The sequence below is a fragment of the Zingiber officinale genome, chromosome 1B (genome assembly GCF_018446385.1).
Source record: "Zingiber officinale cultivar Zhangliang chromosome 1B, Zo_v1.1, whole genome shotgun sequence".
Lineage (NCBI taxonomy): Eukaryota > Viridiplantae > Streptophyta > Magnoliopsida > Zingiberales > Zingiberaceae > Zingiber > Zingiber officinale.
In genome coordinates, this window is record NC_055986.1 from 148,256,741 (window position 1) to 148,279,271 (window position 22,531).

Here is a 22,531-nt window from a genome sequence, read left to right on the forward strand (position 1 = left end):
CAATGGAGACTGCATGCAAATTTTTCCTTAGAATAACACACAACCTGTTCCATCTTAATTTAAAATGGCATGTTAATATGCTTAAAATCCTTGATAATTAAAATGATTTTATATTAATAAGTGTATTGTCAAAATAGGTATAAAATCAATCTCACTGATTATAACATGTTAAAATTAAATTTGAATTTATAAAACTACTTTAGTATTAACTCGTTTGACTTCAAGATTATGAACATGATTATTTTAGAAGTATGAGATTTTATGTGATTTTAGGTTAATAATTTTTTTTCCTAAAATAAATATTATAAAAATTAAATCAAATAATATTAGATTATATTTAATTTTTTATAATATTAATTATATAATTATTTAATAATTAAAATTATGCATAATAATTTAATTGAAACGATTTGAGGCCTCTATCCAAACTAATACCAATTTCTATTTCTTAAAATCGTGGAGCCCTCCGCTCCGCTACTCCTATTTATTTATTCTGAATCAAGGAAACGGCCTCATCCTCCGATGTCCGTCATGGAAGCGTCGTTTAAGTACGCTCCTTCTTCCCTCCACCTCGCTCCGCCCCGCCCCTTCTCTCGTTGGCCGCTTCGTCCGTGTCCGTTGAGATCACGGAGGCTCTTCAACCCTAAGGCTTCGATCCGCCCTCCTCCTTACGGATTCGACTACCAGGCGGAGGTGCTGCAAGATTCCCGATCCGCGGTGACCGCAGCGCACCCGGAGCTAATGGACCTCGTGGAGGACGGCTCGCTGGTTCTCATCGAGAAGGGCAGGTTCGGTCCGGTCCCTAGCTGGAGGTCCGAGTTCGTGGAGCCGGAGGTCATCTGGCTCATTGGGACCTCGCACCTCTCGAGGAAGTCAGCATCGGACGTGGAGCGCGTTGCGAGGGCTGTGAGGCCAGATAACGTAGTCGTAGAGCTCTGTAGGGGCAGGCGAGTATGATTTTTCAGTTCGAATGTCTTGTTTCTTTTCTCAAATCGATTTTTATGCCTTGGATGAATTTGTTAAGAAAAATAATAGAAGAGTGAGGAAAAAATAAATTTTCTCAATATCTCATTGATAAATAAATAGGCTAATACATAACTTACTCACTAATGCACTAAACCTTTAATTATACTCCACTAACTCCTCAACATTAACTATTAACTCCCTAATACAACCATTATCTCATTATCTCTCATCCACTAACTCAACTAAATAACTACTACTTTAAATACATCGAACCTGGAGGGTGTCTATAACCACTAATTTTCACTCTTTGCCACCTCATTAAGCCACTAACTTAATAACATTTACATTAAATTTTATCAACAACCCCTCCCTTAAATTGATGTTCCAAATTCAGCAATCAGTTTAATAAAAATTCAAAATTTAAAACTCTATGTAGAAACACCAAGTAGTCTTCAGAGCTTTTGAAATATAGGAAATTTGAGAAGCTTGGTTAGTATATCAACAATTTGATCTTCACTTTTCAACCATGTAACATTGGACTTTTAGAAAGCTTTATTGCTGAACTATTGTCACAATAAATCTAAGTAGGTTCATCCTCTTTGAAATGTATTTTTTTTTAAGGATTTTTTTTAGCCTTGTCTTGTAAATCCACTTTACACCAATTGTCTTTTGCCCTTTAAGAAGATCACATAACTCCCATGTAATTTCATCATCCATAGCCTTTTTTCATTTTGGTTCTTTGACCATCACTTCAAAGATAGTAGGGTCACAATATGAAAATAAGGTAAAATATGTTAGTGGATTTTCACCTTGATCAATTCCAATCACCTCGTAATTAAACATCCATGTTGGTCTTCTTCGAACACATTCCTTTATGATTCAACTTTACTTGGACTTTGATTTACTATTGGAATATTTTGAGTGACTTCCTCATGTTGTTCATCCTGCATAGGCTACTGCACTTTCTTATCATCATCAAAATCTACATGAATATTTTCTTTAACTCTATTTTGATTCCACAACCAAGTGGGCTTTTTCATCAAAGACGTCATCATTACTGATAATGATTTTTTTAGTGCGGAGATTAAATAATCTATAAGTTTTTGATGTATTACTCATACAAAAAAAAAAAAAATGCATTTTTCACCTTTGTCGTCTAACTTCTTTCTCCTTTCATCTGGAATAGGAGCATGGGCAATACACTAAAAAAAATAAAAAAATGATCGACAGAGGTTTTCTTCCGCTCCAAGCTTCCTCTATGGACATATTTTGAACAAATAATGTGGACTTCTATTCAATGTAAAAATGCTCCAATTAACTACTTCTGACCATTTTTTTTAGAATATCACTTGGTGTTAGAAGGCTTCACACCATATTCATAATAGTACGATTCTTCTTCGTGCATACATCATTCTATTGGGGTGTGTAAGCTACTGTAAGTTGCCTCTTGATCCCATGATTGTCATAAAGATTTGCAAATTCATGTGAGTTATATTCTCCACAATGATTCGTATGCAGAACCTTAATCGAGTTGCCTATTTATTTCTCAACCAATACTTTATAACTTTTAAAAGCTACAAAGGCCTCGAAACCTATATCTCTTCTTTGAAAATAACTCTCTTGATATTGATTTTGTTGTTGGTTACCACGATCATTGTTGTTTCTACCTGCTCTACTTCTTCCTCATCCACTATCACTTTTATCATTTGTAGAGTGATAAAGCCTTTAATGCTTGCTCCTATTTTTCATGTCGATTGATTTTTTGCTCATAAACCAACAATAAACTTTCTAATTCATCAATTGAAAGTAGACTTATATCATTTCTTCTTTAATAGTGCAGACAACAAAATTAAATTTTGACGATAATGAGAACATCAATAATTCGTTCTTGAAAAATAGTTCTCTTGATTTCATTCGGAGCATTTTGAACTCTGATCAAAGTGCTTGAAGCTATTGCCTCTTAGCCCTTGTCGTACCTTGGTACTTCTTTTTCATGGAATCTCAAATATCTTTAGCGGTATCCTTGCAGAGAATGGTTTCTAAGATTGAGCGATCAATAGCTTGGAAGCATAGTTGTCAAAAGCACAAGGCACAAAAAAGTGCTCAAGGGTCTTGGGGCGCAGGCTTTATGGAAAAAAAGACGTAATAAACAAAAGGACTATTATATCTATTAAAAGTCTTTGAAATGTCTTTAAAAATCCAAATAGCTATAACCATAATATTTTTTTTTTATGAAACTGTAATAAACAAAAGGACTATTATATCTATTAAAAGTCTTTGAAATGTCTTTAAAAATCCAAATAACTATAACCATAATATTTTTTTTTGATGAAACTGTAGATTATTCAAAAAAACTAAAAATAAATAAAAAATCTTTAAAAATGTGATAGATGAAATATAAAATATCAAAATGATCATCTTCTTCATCTTCATTGTCCAAATTTACGTCATCAGCTCCATCGCTTGATTTGTATCCATCGGTATCTTCTTCAGTTTCATCATCAAGGTTAGTCTCTTCTTCATCTACAAGATTAGTTTGAGTTGAAAATTACTTTCTTTTTGCTAAAGCAGATGATGATGATGCTCCTTTTGAAGAAGACACATTTCGAGATTAAAAGTCATATGCACTTTCACCACCCCTAGATACTCGTGCTACATCACTCCAACGCAAATCTTCACTTTCATAGACAAAATCATTATCATTGTCTTTATCACTGTCATCTAATTTTTCCAACAACCATTCATTACTATCATCTATCTCTGACAAAGTAATAGGATCAATCTTATCTCGCATGCCATATTTTCGCCTCAAAGCTTTGTTATACTTAATATATACTAAATCATTCAATCATTGTTGAGACAACCTATTTCTTTTCTTAGAATGTATCTATAAAAAAAATTAAAAAATAAAAAGTTAGGTCCATAATATAAATTTTAATATGTATTAAAAAAACTTCAAACTTATATGTTCAAAAACACTCCAATTACATTCACAGTCTGAAGAAGATCATGTGAGGTTTAAAATCTTCATTGCAAATGTTTTTAATTCAGGCGTTGATGCACTATAAGAAGACCACCAATCAACTTGAAATACAAAATCATATAAATTATAAGATTAACTTTATTACTATCCAATATTGATATTGCACAATATATTATTTACAAATTTACTTGGTGATTTTGAAGTTCTTTATCGGATAGTCATTGGCAAACCAAAAAGTCCTTTTGCTTTTGTGTACTTTTTCAATTGATTTGTAATCTTATCTTGTAAATTCTTACCTCTCACCAAACTAGATATGTAGTTGTACAAACCCTCCATTACTTCTGTATCATTTTCTTTGTCAGGGTTTAAGTAAAAACACTCCAGATTCAAGAAATATCTGGCTGCATGCAAAGGTCGATGGAGTTGAACGTTTCATCTTTTGTCAATGAATTCAAAAACGCTATGATATTTCTCTTCATTATTGTTAAATGACGCAGCGATAGCTTCTTTGGCTCTGTTCATTGACTTCTAAATATAACTTTTTTCACCATTTACCAGCCATAATACTTTCACCAATGGATTGCCAACTTTTAATGCAAAAATCATATTTTTCCAAAAAGAAGGGATCAATATCACTTCTGCTACACGTTTTCCAACCGTCTCTTTAGAAAATCGACTATTTGCCCACTTTTCTGATGTAAACATCTTTCTTAGATTTGTTTGTTATAACATGAAACTGCTTTAAAGAGAAAAAAAAAACAGTTGCGAAACATGTTTGGTTCTTACCATGCCTCTAGGTCCCGTAAACTCTCTCATCATGCTTAATACATATGGTCTGTTGTAAATATAACCATTCACCATCAACGCTCGTTCATGCAATTTGAGATGAGGAATTTTGAATATATCCTCGAGCAACAAATCTAAACAATGAGTTGTACGGGAGTCCAGTACAAGTGTGGAAATCAGTTTTCCAAAAGACGATCTAAAAACAAAATTTAGTAAAAAAAATTAAAAATGTGACCCAATTATTAATTTAAAGTAACCAAAATTTAAAATATTACCTGCACTGACATTGCAGCTTACATTATTTGTTACAATCTGAACCACATTTTTCTCGCCAATGTGATACACAAATTTAGAAAATAACTCAAACATTTTGTCAGCTGTGTGCGAATAGCCTGAAACATCAACTGATTCAACAAATATGCTTCCTTTGGACCATTCACCAAAAAATTTATAAGAGTCCTACCCTTTTTATCCGTTCATCAATGATTGTGCACTCAAACTTAGCGTGATTTTTTTCATGGAATTTGAGAAGAGAGTTTGTATTTGCCAACTCCTTATTCAAATACTTAACCCTCATTTCATGATATGATGGAGGTTTCATTCCCAATTCAAATTGTCCAACAGATTCAATACAAAGCTCAAAAGAATCATATTTAACAGCATTGAAAGAAATTTCAGTATCATACATCCATCTTGCAAATTTCTCAACTGCAATATCTCTCAACTTCTTTTTATTTTCATCAAATTGTCCTTTGTTTTTTTTGCACGTCTTTGTTTGACAATTTCATCGACATTTTTCATAAAATAAAGATTTATAGGTTCAGTTTGTTTACACTTTTTACCTTGGACCGTAGGATGGTTGCTTGGATTGGATATTAGTCATTTCCCTTTCACTTTAGTTTGATGATCATCTTCATGTTCTTCCAAATCTTCCAAATCATTAATATCATCAGAATGAGGAATTTCATCTATTTGATTCTTCAAATTTCTCTTTATTTTTGCATGAACTCTCTAATTTCTTCTTTAAGATGTTGGGGACATTTTGGATAAGCTTTCACATTTCTATTGCCCCCAACTAAATGTAGCTTGTGTCGATAAATCCTGTCATTTGTTAATTTACCACAAAAAAAAATACAACTGACAATATTTGGATTTTTAGGATTTGAACATGTTGCATAATTTCAAGCAATATCCTTTCGAGTTGATGGAATTGTTGTATTTGATATGATTAAGAATTAAGACGGTTGGAATCAATAATAATCAATCAATAAAAAATATAAATAGGAAAAAATTAATTATAGAATATAAATCTGATTTACATGAATTAATAAAAATTTATTAGAATTTTTTATTTAAAATATTTTTTATATATTTAAATCTAATTTACTAATTTATATGAATTAATAAAATTTACTAGACTTTTTTATTTTAAATATATTTTTTATATATTTAAATTTAATTTAATGATTTATATAAATTAATAAAATTTATTAGATTTTTTAATTTTAAATATATTTTATATATATATAAATCTAATTAATATAACTTATCATATTTTTTATTTTAAATATATTTTTTAGGTATTTAATTTTTAAATCTGATTTACTGATTTATTTGAATTAATAAAAAAATTAAATATATTTTTTATATATTTAAATCTTATTTATATAAATTAATCATATTTTTTTATATTTAAAAATATTTTTTTATAAATTTTAAATCTGATTTATATTAATTAATAAAATTTATTAGTTTTTTTTATTTTAAATATATTTTTTATAAATTTTAAATCTGATTTATATTAATTAATAAAATTTATTAGATTTTTTATTTTAAATATATTTTTATATATTTTATTGGCATAGTTTAATTAGGCTTTATAAAAATTTATTCAAATTACGCCATTAAAGTTAGGAGTTATTAGATTTAATTAAATTTAAAAAAAAACGTATACTTGGATCGTGACCACAACACCTTGGTGGCATCGGAGGCGTCACGGACACTTACGACACCGTCCGAGGCGCCGGCTTCGTCGGAGGGGCCCGACGACCCTTCCTGCGCTACTGGAGGCGTCCCGCAACGTTTCTGGTGGCACTGGAAACGTCCCACGACGCGTCCTGTGACGCCGGAAGCGTCTCGCCACGCGTCCTGTGACGCCGGAAGCGTCTTGCGACGACGCGACGCATCTGGAGCCGCCGGAAGGGTTGCGGGATGCTGAAGACATTGGAAACATTCTAATAAAAAGAAATTTACTAAGATGAGAGACGAAGCGCTTACAAGTGATCGAAGATCGAAGAAGCACGGCGGCGAGATGCAAACGAAGAGGCAGCGGTGCTTCGTTTAAGTAGACGGAAATTAGAGAGTTTAGGGCTTTAAACTTATAAAAAAAACAAAAAAAAAAACCAACAAAAGAGGTCCGCGCTTCGTGCAAAGGCGAAGTGTTCGCTTTTGCATGAAGCACACACTTCTTGGAACTCTTGTGCTTCCGAGTTCCCAGAAGCGTGAAGCTTGTGCCTCGCTGCGCTTCGCGCTTAAGTGAGCGAAGCAAGCACTTTTGACAACTCTGCTTGGAAGAGATAATTCTTTGCTTTAAAATTCTTCAATTGTGTATCTGTTAGCACAACATCTTCTGTTGGTTCTGTTACTCCAAAAATCACGACCATCCAATATTTTTTGCACCATAAGAAATTCTCCATGAGCATTCTCCAATGGTTATAGTGACCATCAAATCGAGGAATGACTAGTTGTACAAAAATTCGGAAGACATAACTCTTTTCGAAACTTAGCTCTGAAACCATGGTTAAGAAAAATAATAGAAGAGTCGAGAATAAATGATGAGGATGAAATAATTTTCTCAATATATCATTGATAAACAAATAGCCTACTTGTTGGCTAATATATAACTTACTCACTAATCCACTAACCCTTTAATTATATTCCACTAACTCCTCAACATTAACCACTAACTCCCTAATATAACCATTATCTCATTATTTCTTATCTACTAACTCAACTATGTAACCACTACTTTAAATACATTAAACTTGGACAGTCTCTATAACCACTTAACTTTCATGCCACCTCATCAACCCACTAACATACTAACATTTACATTAAATTTATCAAGAGAATTATGATTTAGGGTGGGAGTGAGAACCTGGGAATTGTTATGAACTGATCCTTTTGGTTTTACATCTTTCATGTTCACCAGTTATTACGGGATACTTCTATTTTCTATTTAGGATAACTTCATCAGTCCGGTGTATTCTTTGCAAATGAAATAAGTTTCCTAGTGGTATGTAACCTATGAACTTGGAACGAAATTGACTAAGCGAAAAAAATAATAATTAAAAATTATATTAATTTAAAAGATAATTAATCACATGACCCTCAACTTCTTTTATACATTATACTCGACAATAAATATGAAAATATATACTCTATATAAAAAATATATTAATCCTAGTTTAATAGGGATCATAATTAATCTCTATTTATTACTAAAATAAAAATGTTAATTATCAAATGACAATCAAATCTCTAAATTATTGTGGATGTAGAATCTTGAATAATTTTTCAATTTCTTTATTTTATCACAGATGCACTAATTTAAAATTTATCTTCAATTTATTTTCTTCAAAATTAATTTCTTATTTGTATTATGTATTTCCCCGTCTGCATTATGCTCCCTCCACACAAGAGAACTCAACTCTTATTGAGTTGTTTGCGTATCTTCTTAGGTCATTGTTTCTAACTTTGTTTGTCTATAGTGTTTCTTCATTATTTTATTTTTAAACGTTCCTTCCAATGAGAAAAAAATTGATTTATTTTATTTATCTTTGTGCACTTTGACTGAGATATTTCTTTTTTAATGTCCTTCACAAGTAAGGGAGCATCTAAGTTTATTGTATGACAAAATGACGTTCTTGCCTGCATTGAAATCACGTGGCACAAACACAATAATGATAAAGATGGTTTCGCAAAACATGTAACAAAATCAACATATGAAGATGAATACTTGAACTTCTCCCACAAATTAACATATCTTGTAATTTAAAATTGAACTTGTGTTTAAATAACTTAAGAAGTTAAATAAACAAACATTTTGATCAATTTTCCTCACAATATAATCTAATAAAGAAGATATAAATGATATAAATGCATCTAATGTAAATGTGATAAGGAAATTTAAATTAATGAATGTAATATAGAATTTCTGTACAATTCTTATCCAAGTTTTGGTAGATATATTTCTCATTTGCAAAGGGAAGCTCTTAGTTTGGTAGTTACAAGAAAATAAGACATTTAATTCAGCTATTTGATGATCATCAAGACCCATGCAGAGTGATTTGTTAGTTATTAAGTTGGTATATTTTATTATTTATTCATGTTGCTTGGCCTCTTTAGTTTCGTCTTTCGACTTCTTTGGATAAAATGAATGAGTTAATAACTAAGAGCTTAAGTCATGGTCAGTTAAGTCAACAAGAGAATTTTCTAAGATTGCATTGTTAAGAGACTCATTAAATGTGCCATTAGGAGACTTTTCTAAACTGCCAGTGTGCCACCAAAAAGATGTTTTACCGATGTTATCAAAAGGTTTATTTGAGCATAAATTCTTTGATGGGCAAAAACTAAAAAGGCGTCCATCATTTGACAAATCATCATATGGACGCCCCATTTAAAGCAAACTATCCGAAATACCCTTGGACCAATTTTAAGGTAGTAGTTGTAGCAGCTAACAGGTAGCTATTACAACGTGTAGAAGCTAGCAACCGGCTGCTACACGTTGTAGCAACTACTTGCTAGCTTCTACACAGTCAATTGTGATCAGATAATGTTCATTTGAAATATAGTGGATGTCATGAAATCCCCTTAGTCTGTTTTGCTCATTGAAATATTGTTTTAACCAAACTATCACTCTTCAATAACCAAATTCAACATAAGATAATGATATTGTTGTAGAAGCTAGTAATCTGTTAAACGTTGTAACAACTGCTTGCTAGCTTCTACATAGCCAATTGTGATCGAATATTGTTCATTTGAAATGTAGTGGGTGTCATTGAGTCCCCTTAATTTGTTTTGCTCATTGAAATATTATTTTAACTAGATTATCACTCTAATAATAAGAATCAACATAAGATAATGATACTGTTATAGAAGTTAACAACTAGTTGCTACATGTTATAACAACTACCTACTAGCTTCTACCCTGCCGGTTATGATTGGATAATGTTCATTTGAAATGTAGTGGGTGTCATGAAGTTCCCTTAATTTGTTTTGCTCATTGATATATTGTTTTAACCAAACTATCACTTTCTAATAACCAAAATCAACATAAGATAATGATACTATTATAGAAGCTAGCAACCTACTACATGTTGTAGCAACTATTGTTAGCTTCTACATAACCGATCATAATCAGATAATGTTCATTTGAAATGTAGTGAGTATCATAGAGTCCTCTTAGTTTGTTTTGCTTATTGAAATATTGTTTTAACCATGTTGTCACTTTCCAATAAGAAAATCAACATAAGATAATGACACTATTGTAGAAGTTAGCAACCAGCTGCTACACATTGTAGCAGCTACAAATCTGGTATGGGTAGTTTATTTTAAATGGGGCACTCATTTGACTTTAATTGGAAAAGAGGCCCATCTAACGATTTGTCAAATGATGGGCACCCTTATGATTTTTGCCCTTCTTTCATTAGCTACCGTTCATGGAATGTAAGAGAACTTAATTCACTTAAGGAAGGATGTTTTATTTTATATATTTGTTTTCTTAATTTTTAGTTAGACATCTTGTCATTAATTGCCTTTTCATTTCATAACATTGTATGATCCATTCTTATTCATCTTGATCTCTAATGCTTTGGATATATCGCTAATGATTTTTTACCATTCCACTAAATGTGAATTTGACAAATCATACTCGTTCAATTGTGGTTAAATTATGTTGGCTAAAATGATTTTGAATGTTATTTAACCAATCAAGAAATATATTAGGGTTTATATTTCCATCAAATATAGGAGCATTCTCCTAACACGGTTTACAACAATTGTTATTTTTTTAGATAATTATTAGATTCTTTTCTTAGGTGAGATGATGTGATTCTGATTTTGTGTATATGTTGCTCCTAAATTTAGTAGTGTATGGAGAATTTTCATTAAAGTCATTCCCATGAATATAATTTAGTTGGTATCTCTTCCTCCTATAATGTATATCTTGCATATATTTAATGGAAGTTATGGTGTTTCCACTTATAACGTGGATCTAAATAGTGATTAGTAATGCCAATTATAAAATAATGCAATAAATATAATGTAGGAGAATATGATGGATAGTAAACAAATTAAGTACAAGTAAAGAGGATGATAATAATTCTATTTATTTATTTTTTATCTTTTTGGTGGATGGTGACTAAAATAAGTGTGTGTATATATATATATAATTTTGTTATGGATAATAACTAACCTAAATAAGTTTTTTTTATGGATATGACTAAACTAAATTACTAACAAATGATGATATTTTTTTTCATGAATAATGTCATACTATGTATGAAATTGTGTGAAAAATTAATTAAATGTGAGCAATTTAAAATTAACACCACATAAGCAAAAATCAATTTTTAAGGAAATAAAATATGTTTATACTAAGATGATGTGAACTTTGTAGATGTTGAAGTTGCCCGAGTTTTGAGTTGGACTAATGGATGAAGATACTCATTTTGCCCTTATTGGATCATCATTATTTTTCATTGGTTGGAGTCTGTTGAAGTCATTGATATATTCATGTTGAATTTTTTCAATGGTTGCTTTGTTTTTCATTTTTTTTCCCTCACTTTTTTTTCTTCTAACTTTCTCTTTTCTTAATCTTTATTTTTTTTTTCCTTTCTTATGTTTTTTCTTTCTCAATTGAACTCTTGTTTCCTCCTTTCTTTTTTTGGACCTCTACTTCTGTTCCTTTTTTTTTTTTTTAACATTTTTCCTATTCTAGTGTTGCTTTGTTTGTTGATGTTTTTAGAGGAAGAGGAGATGTTGGTTGGTCAAAGTTGACCATCGGTGTGAAATATATGTGGGAGGGAGAGCTCCAGAGTGTGAGGTCAACTATAGATAAAAGTTGCACAATATGTGGCATAAATAGAGGTTGCACTCGAGTGCGAGATTTGATGCACAAGAACCATAGTAGATAAGGGGCAACAAGGTGATGAATGATTGTTGCCTCTTTCAATGGATGGAGGTGGTAACAATGGAATCTACTGCAACAACTATCATGTGCGGTTATGATTGTCATCGATGATGATTGTGAATGGAGTCACAATAAAGTTTGTAGTAAAAAATCAGTTAAGAGAAGATCTATACTGAGGAGGAGGACGGTAGATCGACAATGTTGTGATTGGGGTTGATTGTTGGTGTGGAGAAGTTGGTCATAAAAATAAATGAAGAGAGGAAGCAGTAGTGGTGGAACATACTAATAGCGGAATGATGGAGATGGTAGATGACACAGGAAAGTGATGGAGAAGGGAAGCGATGTGAAAATAGTTTTTTTTTTCCTTTAGTACAATAATATATTTTTTTGTCAACTTTTTTTTAGCTTTTGTTTTTGCTGCTTTTTTTCTTATTTTTTTAAACTTTATTTTCTCTCTCTCTCTTTTAATGTTGTTAGTGTTGTGGTAACAAAACTTTTTGGTAGAAGCAAGGTCGACAATGTATGAAGATGATGAGAGAGTGTGGAAACCCTATTAAAGAGGACAACTAGGGAAGAGTTGTGGATAAGGATATCGCTGAATCATGAGGATGATAAAGAACTAAAGGTAACTAGTACTGTGACTAGACTACCATGCTTCAGCATTGATATCAATTTACACGACACCAAAATTGAATCTTTGAACCACCTAGGAACTTGGAATGAAGTTGACGAAATGAAAAAGATAGAGTAAAAAACTCTCACACGGAGAAGTCAAATTGGGAACTGTATTAGCTTACAGATAATCAATTATTCAGATCTAAACTTTTTTTATAGACTCAACAATAAAAGAGTAGCCTGGTGCATAAAGCTCCTGCCAATGTAAAGTCAAGGAAGAGTCTATTGTATGCAGCTTTGCAAGAGGCTATTTCTGAAACTCGAACCCGTAACCTCCAGGTCACATGATAGTAACTTTACCCTTGTCAAGGCTCCCCTTTTTTATAGACTCGACAATAAGTTCATAAATAAATATTCTAAATATAAAAAATATATTAAGCTTAATAAGAATATAATTATTCCCTATGTAATACTAAAATAATAAAAAATGTTAATTACCAAATGAAAAAAATCAAACCTCTGATTATTATTAATATGGCAATCTTAAATTGAAAAGTCTAAATCAACCAATAATATATTGAGTGTGTATCATATGCTTGATTCAAATATGAAGTAGGCAAAATTTAATTCAAATTTAGAGATTTAGGTATTGGAAGAAACTGAATGGATTCGTAAACAGGATATGGCAAAGAGGTGCTTGTAATAGGCAACGTTAGGTAAGTGGATTCCTGTGTGATATGTCTTGTTTATGCTCATTGGGATGTTTTGTCCTTCTTGTGCATCTTTAACTTTCTTTTGAAATCTCTAGGTGCTAGATTGGTGATCTTCAAATTTCAAAGCAAATGGCACCACCCATTTCTTAATCGACAAAGCTTTTCTATAACAGATTCTTTTAATCTCTTCAAGCACAAAGCTAGGACAAGACCACTGTGAGATATGAGGAAACAATCATCATAAAGTATATATGAGTTAGACTCCTCTCGAAATATTCACAATATAATTCAAATTCAGAGATTTAGGCATCGGAACAAACTGAATGGATTCTTAAACAGGAAATGGCAAAGCGGTGCTTGTAACAGGCAACATTAGGTAAGTGGTGGATTCCTTTGTGTGAATGTCTTTTTTATGCTCAATGGGAGGTTTTTCCTTCTTGTGCATCTTTTACATTCTTTTGAAAATATCTAGGTTCTAGATTGGTGATTTAAAAAGTTCAAAGCAAATGGGACCACCCATTTCTTAATCGACAGCTTTTCTATAACAGATTCTTTTAATCTCTTCAAGCACAAAGCTAGGACAAGACCACTGTGAGACATGAGGGAACAATCATCATAAAGTATATATGAGTCAGACTCCTCTCTAAATCTTCAAGGACAAATCCAATGTTATATATATCCTTCTTGCAAATAGTTCTAATTTTATGAGTCTTATAGACATCTACTACTGAAAAATATAACCTTGTTGCTTCAAAAAGCATCTGAACTTTAGCATTTCTTTTCTGTAGTTTTTTTTTTAATTCTTGATTTCTTTTAGGTACATTGAAGTTGAATCATTTTTGGTTGGCTAACTTGTTTGATTCCAGAGTCAACATTCAGGGCTGGAATAATGTATGCATCCACTACTGAGGATGCTTCTCTAAAATCAAACATGTTTTCCTTGAGTGGGTCTAAATTCTTTGGAGCCATCAGTCGCAGCATAAATTTAGGTCAGTAGCTCAGGCATGCAAAATTTTGTTTTTTTTTCCATGGAAATGTAAAATCCTTATGTGAAAAAAGGTGATAGTGAATGCAACTACAGGTGGACAAAGTGCTCTTGCTTTGCGTTTGCTCTTAGCAATTTTCTCATCCAAGATATCTTCTGGCGCAAATCGATCATTTGGAGACGAGGTTGTAGGAACTTGTACTTATCCAACTTTACCTCAAAAACATACTATCCGGAATCATTATTGTGCCGTTTTATTTCATCTGCAGTTCCGTGCTGCTAGGAAGGTTTCTGAAGATATTGGTGCTCAAATTGTTCTGGGTGATCGTCCAATTGAGATTACTGTATGTAGCTGATCATTCATATCAATGGACAATTGTTTTGAACGCTTGTGATGTACATCATTATGAATTCTTCTTTGTTTTTCAGCTAGAAAGAGCTTGGAGTTCTCTTAATTGGAGTGAAAAATTGAGATTGGTTATGTCACTTTTTCGTGGTATATCTTCATCATCATCTGAACTTCCTGAAAGTGATATGAAGGTTTTTTATATCCCTCTTCCCTTGTGTACCTTCTCTGTTCTTCAATTGTAAGCTTGATACCATTATGTTTTTAGATGGTTGTATGTATTTTCTAATCCAGTCTCACTATTATCTTGTTTATTTGTCTTTCTTTGAGCATTGCATAATAGTCATAATGCAAGGTTTTATTTGCTAGTCTTATTTGATGATACCTGCATATGATACTTGTAATGACATCCCTTAGAAAAATGCTTGATCACTTCTATCTTATTTTATAGGATTAAAAAATATTGGTTTGGAGATTGTAATAGCAGTTCAAATCCTTCTCTAATAGCAATTTGCTTTGTTAGAAATAGATTTTGCTTTTTCAAGAAGCATTCAGTTATGTCTTGCATAAATTACTATATTAGTTGCATAAATCATAGACGTGCAAGTCGGGCAGTAAATGTCATGCGCAACTACTTAGAAGCTTGTTCAGATTTCTACTTTGGATGTCTCAAAAATTTGAGATAGATAATAAAGACGTATGATCTAGTTTATGTTATTCATTGCAAACGCAAACAATGGACAAAATGAGAGTGGAAAATATTCTTTATCTTGCTAAAGATGAACGAAGTGCAAATGAAGGGAGATTTAGAGAGAGAAAAAGCAACACCTTGCTGGTTTAGTGTGACAAATTTTAAGAACTAATGAGCTCTGTAAACTGTAGAAATACCATTAAATTCATCTGCACCGCCAATGGTGTAAACATTACCTAACCACTGAAGTTAGATTGAGAGTGTGAGAATTATGATAGCTATGAGGAGTTCAATGGTGATTCCAATAATTCTTACTGTATAAGTTCCTTTAGAAACACAAATTTACAGATTAGTCTTTAAACTTTCAGTGTAAGCACTACATGTTTTGTCCATTCGTGGCTATAATTTAAAATAATGCTTCCATCTTAGAGAAAGCGTTATTGCCAATAGCGTTAATTTGGTCATCTCTTATTTTTCAGCTTTGATTATTTTAATTGTTTAAAATGCAGAATCAGGGTATGTATGGTAGTCCCTATAAGTTGTACGAGTCTCTAAGTGCTTCATATCCTTCTCTCCTGCAGCCTCTGGTCCATGAGCGTGATACAGTATGTTTTCTGTGCTACTTATAACTTTTATTTCATCCAACTCAAATGTTCTCATGTGAGCAATGCAGAATATAGTACTTCCTTTATAGGCTATTGAATAAGTTTGGATAAGTTTTAAACATATTTAAGATTTGAAATAATAATTACTATAGTAAGCTTGTTCAACATCCTCGAGGAGAGATTTTTCCAGCCCTCGATGTCAGGAACCCTATAGCAAAGTTCCTACTAGGTTCTATCACATACTATGTATCCCATGAAAGAAAAATAGCTTAGTTGAAAACTAAAGGACATAGAAGATAATAAAGCCATGACAAGTTCCAACTACAAGTTTCAAAAATTATAGACACAATGACCAATTTAAGCATAGGTCTTGGGATACGGCCAACACAAAGACAAAAGTTCAAGGATGACTTCCTAGATTCCCTTATGCAGTTATTCTTCGAATATCATCACAATGGTACAAAAAATACTATGGAGGGCAACATACACCGACTAAGACATTATTTAAAGCAAATGTGTTTTTTGTCCCCTTGAATATTTTTCTTAAAGAAATTTTGGTCTACCCATAAATATGCAAGGCATTAACAAGGAAAAAAATTAGTAAAAACATGAAAAAAGTTAGGCCATTCTATTCAAGATAAAAAAATGGAGATAGATGAAACTTGTGTTTGACTATCCTAGTTCCATTCTAGATGTCATTGAATCCCTAATCTAGATCTAGCAAGTTGTATAATGCCATGTTAATCCATTGCATGGGTGGCCATATAATTAATGTGAATATAAAGTCACATAACTCTCTCTATATAGATTAATTAAACTTTCTAATAAGCGATATAAATAATTTTATGGGCTATTAATGCTTATTAAATAATTAACTAATTTGAAAAATGGGATGTTTGTCGGTGAGAGTGTGTTAGGAGAGACCAACATCCAATTATTACTAACATCCAAGCATCAATGACAGGAAACTTATGATTTCCCTTGGTAGATTAGGGAGTTGTCAAGGATGGTCCAAGTGAAATGCATTCTCTTTGGAGCTCAAAGATATAGATCACATCATTTCATAAGTACAAAGAGTAAACGCCCCTGGGGCTATGGTACAGCGGAAGGGCGTCAAGTTGTCACCCAGGCACCCGTGGTTCGATCCCTAGCGACGACACATTTTCAAGGATTTTTCCTCCAAATGTGTCGCGCAATCACGGGATGTCGGGCTTCTGGGCTGCTCGCCGTGAGCGCTTCCGAATTTATCTTAGCGGCCGGTGGAAAATTTTTGTGGGGCGGGGTTGGTCGTCCCAAGTTCAGTGTTACTTGGTTCAACATAAGTACAAAGAGTAATGCTTAGTGCATACCCTTCTATCCTCTATAATAAAGAATAGAAATTTCCTAAACAAAGGGGGTTCTACTCGATGAATACGACATCGAGGTGGGTTATGGCAATACTAAATGTATGCACTTCTTATAGAAATATCTTTGAATGGCACATGAAAGCATTTCTTCGAATTCCAGCTATAGTCTCACATTAAAGCACATCTTAGAATCACAATTGTAGTTTCACATTAAAGCATAATTCCAGATATTGCATTCATATTCTTCCTTCTTTCACTTCTTGAGTTAGAGGATAAGTCTAAGGATGCATAATTAAATTTGGTAAAAACTCAATAATACTCTTTTCTCTTCAATTCATATCCCTTCTCTCATTCCATCTAATTAACTTTTATATAATAATTTATATTCAACAATTTATAAAATGAATAATGTTTAGTTTTAGATGATTCTTTTTGATGAACTGAAAAAAAAAAGTTTTAATAAACATAAGGATGAATTAAACTTTATCTGTCAATCAATTTAACAAAAAGAAATAAATTAACCACATCACAAGACACTACGCCATAATAAACTTCTAATTATGAATCAACTTGATGGAATGTATAAATCAATAATATGCTTTATTAAATATAGATGGTGATATGATACCGTGATAATCAAACCAAAAGTCAACAATCTGAAATTTTACCTTAGTGATTAAAATTGTTTTTTTTAAATCATCAAGTAATCTTTTAAAATTCTTGTTATAATTTTTTAGTTCAACTATTCAACTATTTTATTTTAAATTATTCATTTATAATTAATCAATTATATTTTTAAAAGGAGATGTTAGTACAATGAATGCCAACATTGGTCTTGAGGAGGTGGATGATGTGGCTATTGTGGGCACATAGAGGATGTTAGTGCATGGGCTACAATGCATTAGGAAAATTTTGATGAATTTATGGTGGTGGCATGCAAGGGAATTCATGAGCAATAATCAACATATGGTTAATATGTTTATAAAGATTAAAGAGGGAATTATCCTTTCCTCCTTCCTTTTGATTTAAGAGGGTTAAAAATGAGGGATAAGTCAACATCTTTTTCCTTTGACTTATCCACTTGATCTATGCATCGTTCTAATCAAACAACCCAATGGATGATATATGAATCATCTATCTATTTATCCATCAATCCTTTGACTTATCCATCCAAATGGACAAGTTCTAAAGCATATCTTAGAATCCCAGACATAGTCTTCAAAACAGCTGATAACTTTTAGCTTCCGGGGAGTCCTTTAAATCCTTTCTGACCATCGGAGCCTTAGGAGATCAATGCTCTATCACAAACATGACATCAGGATAGTCCCTAAGGGGATTTGGGAAAAAGGCAGATCTATGGGTCTAAAAAAGTGTTGCACGAAATGTGTAAGGAATTAATGATAGGAAATTTGCCCGCATGTTATAAAGATTGCAATCAAATGTGTATCCTTGTGTCACACCTCATATGAAGCTTGATGTTTGACTCAGAAAATCCTTGATCGAGCTTGATCAAGTTCAATAGGTCATGCTGTGAGTGATTTGCTGCCTACATTACATCCACTTTGTCCCCTAGCCAATGATCCGTGGATTAAGTGTCAAGATGTGCTGGTCTACATAGGAAAAAATTACCGTTGTGTCTGTTTGCTACCGACCAACATGTGGGATGACTACGATATTGGCACCAAAGCTTTCCTTAGTTTCTCGGGCGTTGATAGTTGCACCATGGGGAAAATAGAGCTTTCTTGAGTGCCAATAATCATGTGTGGTGGAAAGAGATACAAGAGGGAGAGAGACTTAGGGAGAGAGAAGGACTTTTGGAGAAGAGGGGAGAAAGCTATCAAGGCTCACTGAGAAATGATGCGCACAGCGGATAGTTGGCAGCAAGTTAGGTAGAAGAATTAAGGAGAGGAGTAAGAAGAGGGCATCAAAAGAGAGGGAGAAGAATATTAAGAAATCTGAACCTTTCTAAAAAATTACACTAACCTAAATAAACACCCTTAATCCTATATAATAAACTTGGTTCAGTTCTTAACTGACCAAAATAAGTTCAAATTGAGTTTGGTTTGAACCCACCTGACCTTATTCATCGCGTATACTTAATGAGCTCCACTCAACTCTTAATTGACTTTGATTTAATCTCCAAAATCTAAATATTAGTTTGATGCAGCTTAATTAGTTGTCTAAAATTAAGAAAAATAATTTAGGATGTAAAAAGAAGGGGAGCCTTAGCTTTACGAGTGTCATAAACAGCCTCTCGCAAAGCTACAATAGACCCTTCTCCGGGATCCTTTGGCGTTAATTTAGGATGTAAAAAATTAAAATAGGATAAAATACAATACCTAACCTCATCAATTATTCTTTTTTGTGTTATGGCTTCTATGATGTTGGGAGAGATCGAGAGAGATTGTGTCAGTAAGCAATGGGATAACTATGATTCGATGAGATTGTGTTGAGCTTCTCCCTTTCTTTCATGTTTTCTCTCGGCAATGATTACTAGCCAACCGCCAAGTATTGGAACCGATATGACATGATATAGTATCAAAACCTTGTTGTTCCAATCAAAAATCAAAATTTTGGTACAATTCTAGATTTTAAACCTTGCAATGATCACTAACCAACCCACAACTTCATCTATCCCAAGATTTCTAAACACCTTTAACGTGTGATTTGCTCCTATAACACCTATATTAACAATTGCATGACGCCAAGCAACAAAGGATAGTGTGTCACTCAAAAGTGATCCAAACCAATGGATGGCCCAAGCCATCTAGCAATGATTGGCTTCTTTAAAAGCCATGTAAAGGATAAATAGAGGATATAGCCCTTCAAGTTCAAGCCACTTGTTTATTCTCTTCATATACTTCCTAAATTTTTGGCATATGAATCAATTATTAAAGTGACTCTGGGAACTCCAATCCCATGTGCAATTTCTATTTGTCAGCATGTCCCTTCAGCCAGTCTGAATCAGATCTTTTTTCTTTGCTTTTAGTATCTTGCATGGTCTCTCAAAAGGAGCAAAGCTGTGAACAAGAGCAAGAAAGTACTTGGGGTCATTGGAAAAGGTCACATGAATGGGGTTGTCTTCGCATTGATATCTGATCAGGGGGATTTGCGGTTCCGCGACCTTGCTGGTGAAAAATCGGGTCGGACATACAAGAATCGCTGGCAAGCTGATTTGCTCAGGAGTTTACTCAGGGACACTATTCTGGGCTTTATACTTTGGTTACTATATGAGCAATTGAAGACAACATTATAGTGCACATCACTATCAGATTTCAATAACTTCCATCCTTGAGCTAAGTATTCTGCTACTAAATCTATTTGATGTGAGTATTACTAGGCTTAACAAAGTGGGTGTTCAATCATTTGTTTTCATTTCATATCATTAACTGCTAGTGAACTATTCTGGTGATCATCTGATTGCCAAAAGAATTTTCAGCATCAGGTTAAGTATTTTGTATGAAGTTGAATCTTTGAAATGAATATATTGCTTATATTTGTTGATACTGGGAATTAGACAGGGAAGAAGGGTTAGATTAAAAAAACAACCATAGAGATATGGTCAAGATAAAAAATATTAACATTGTAAAAAATATAAATCTTATATATAAAATGATTGTTGTTGACAAAATTGTCTTTAACTTTTGCACTTTTTATTTTCTGCCAATATCTACTTGTCAAAAACTGGCCAAATGAGACCACTTATTTGTAAGTCTATAAATATTCTTGCCCTTGCTGAAATATTCATTGAAGTATATTGTTGGTGATCGATCAGAAGGAACCTCCTTAATTAAATATCGATGGCCGGCTGACCACTGATAAAAGTGGGTCCTTCACTTTTATTATATCAATGAAGTAAATTTTGGCTTTTGGAAGAGTTGAATGAAATATTACTTCATGGTGGATTTTTTGACTTATGAACGATAGTGAAGAAAAAAAATCAGTGAAGAAGTAAAGGAAAAGTTTCTAGAAAATTTTAAGTCCATAATTACTTTGTAGTATGGTCTCCCAACGGAAGAATTAAATAAGGAGAGACCTTTCCCAAATGCAAAGGATTTACGAGGGAAGTTGATCAAATTGCATGAGGACACCTTTGATTCCAAGATTGTCAAGAGGGAACTTCTGATGAATTAATTACAAAATTTCATGATGCAAGATAGATAATAGGCAAATCACCTTCATGAAGAATTAAACTAAAATTCCAAGTAAACCAAGAAATAGGTTACATTTGGTCCAAGAGAAAGTTGAAGAGGATGGTTAACTACCACCATCACCACCATTATCACTCTCTTCATCTCCCGAAGTGATGAAGACTCACACATAGCTCACATGGTGAAGAGAGCAACCAAGAAGAACAAGAAATTGCACACGAGTGGCATCAAGTAGATGCTTAATGATGAGAGAAGAAGCTAAGGGGAAAAAAAAGACACCGCTTGCATTAATTGCAATAAGGATGGGCACTTCAAGACTAATTCCCCTAAGTTGAAGAAAAAAAAACCTTGAGGGCAATATAGAACGACATATCATCCTCCAAAGAAGATGAAATATCCAAGAGAAGAAATCACTTTACTCTCATAATAATAGATATCTCGGTGGTAAGTTTGAGTGATAAGAAGGAACCTAGCACAAGCCACAAGGAACCATCAAACAAAATCAATTATGGCACAAACTCTCCTCATGTAGATAGATTACTTTGCACAATAACTATCCTATTTATGTATAGTAGAACGGAACACTTGGAAGCAATTGAAAATCCTTCAGGCCAAAGGCCTCTCACCTTTCACCAAGTGGAAAGGATAGTATGAGAAAAGTCCTAAAAAAAATTTAATAATAGCTTTGGATATCTTGAGAAGATTAGTCAAACAATAAATTATATAAAGTTAAATTTGTTGGTACAATTTACCACTAGATTTTGTATTTGTTTGACAATATATTTAAATAGAGTTTGGTTAAGGTTAACCTAGTCAAGATGTTTAGTCAGGCCAATATTGATTGGATGACTAGTAAGGAAAGTCTCAATTGGAGGTTATGCAAAAGAAAGTCCTAACTTAGGTTAGGCAAAGAAAAGTCTTAACTTAAAGTTAGGCATGTGAGGAGTCCTAACTGGAGGTTAGGCAAGTGAGGAGTCCTGACTGGAGGTTAGGTAATAGAAAATCCTAGGGAGAGGTAACTCAAGGTAATGAGAAGTCTTAGAGAAGTGAACTGTAAACAAGGGAAAATCATAGGGGAGTGAACCCTAGATAATGAGAAGAGTGAACTCTAAGCAAAGGAAAACTCTAGGGAAGTGAACCCTAGATAATGAG

The 22,531-nt window shown here is 32.9% G+C and overlaps 1 protein-coding gene across 6 annotated transcripts; it reads left to right on the forward strand.

The window, feature by feature from the left end:
• Positions 1–508: 508 nt before the first annotated feature.
• LOC121984597 (traB domain-containing protein-like) lies at positions 509–20,732 on the forward strand. Of its 6 annotated transcripts, none has more exons than XM_042537606.1 (7): positions 509–947; positions 14,135–14,244; positions 14,322–14,425; positions 14,510–14,584; positions 14,670–14,780; positions 15,787–15,882; positions 20,218–20,732. In XM_042537606.1, exons 1-7 carry the CDS (start codon positions 523–525, stop codon positions 20,482–20,484), a joined length of 1,188 nt encoding a protein of 395 aa, XP_042393540.1. In that variant the 5' UTR covers positions 509–522; the 3' UTR covers positions 20,485–20,732. The 6 variants fall into 6 exon arrangements, with proteins under 6 accessions (XP_042393540.1, XP_042393548.1, XP_042393557.1 ...); XM_042537614.1 differs by having other exon boundaries at positions 14,337–14,425; XM_042537651.1 differs by having other exon boundaries at positions 813–951; positions 14,122–14,244; positions 14,337–14,425.
• Positions 20,733–22,531: the final 1,799 nt, after the last annotated feature.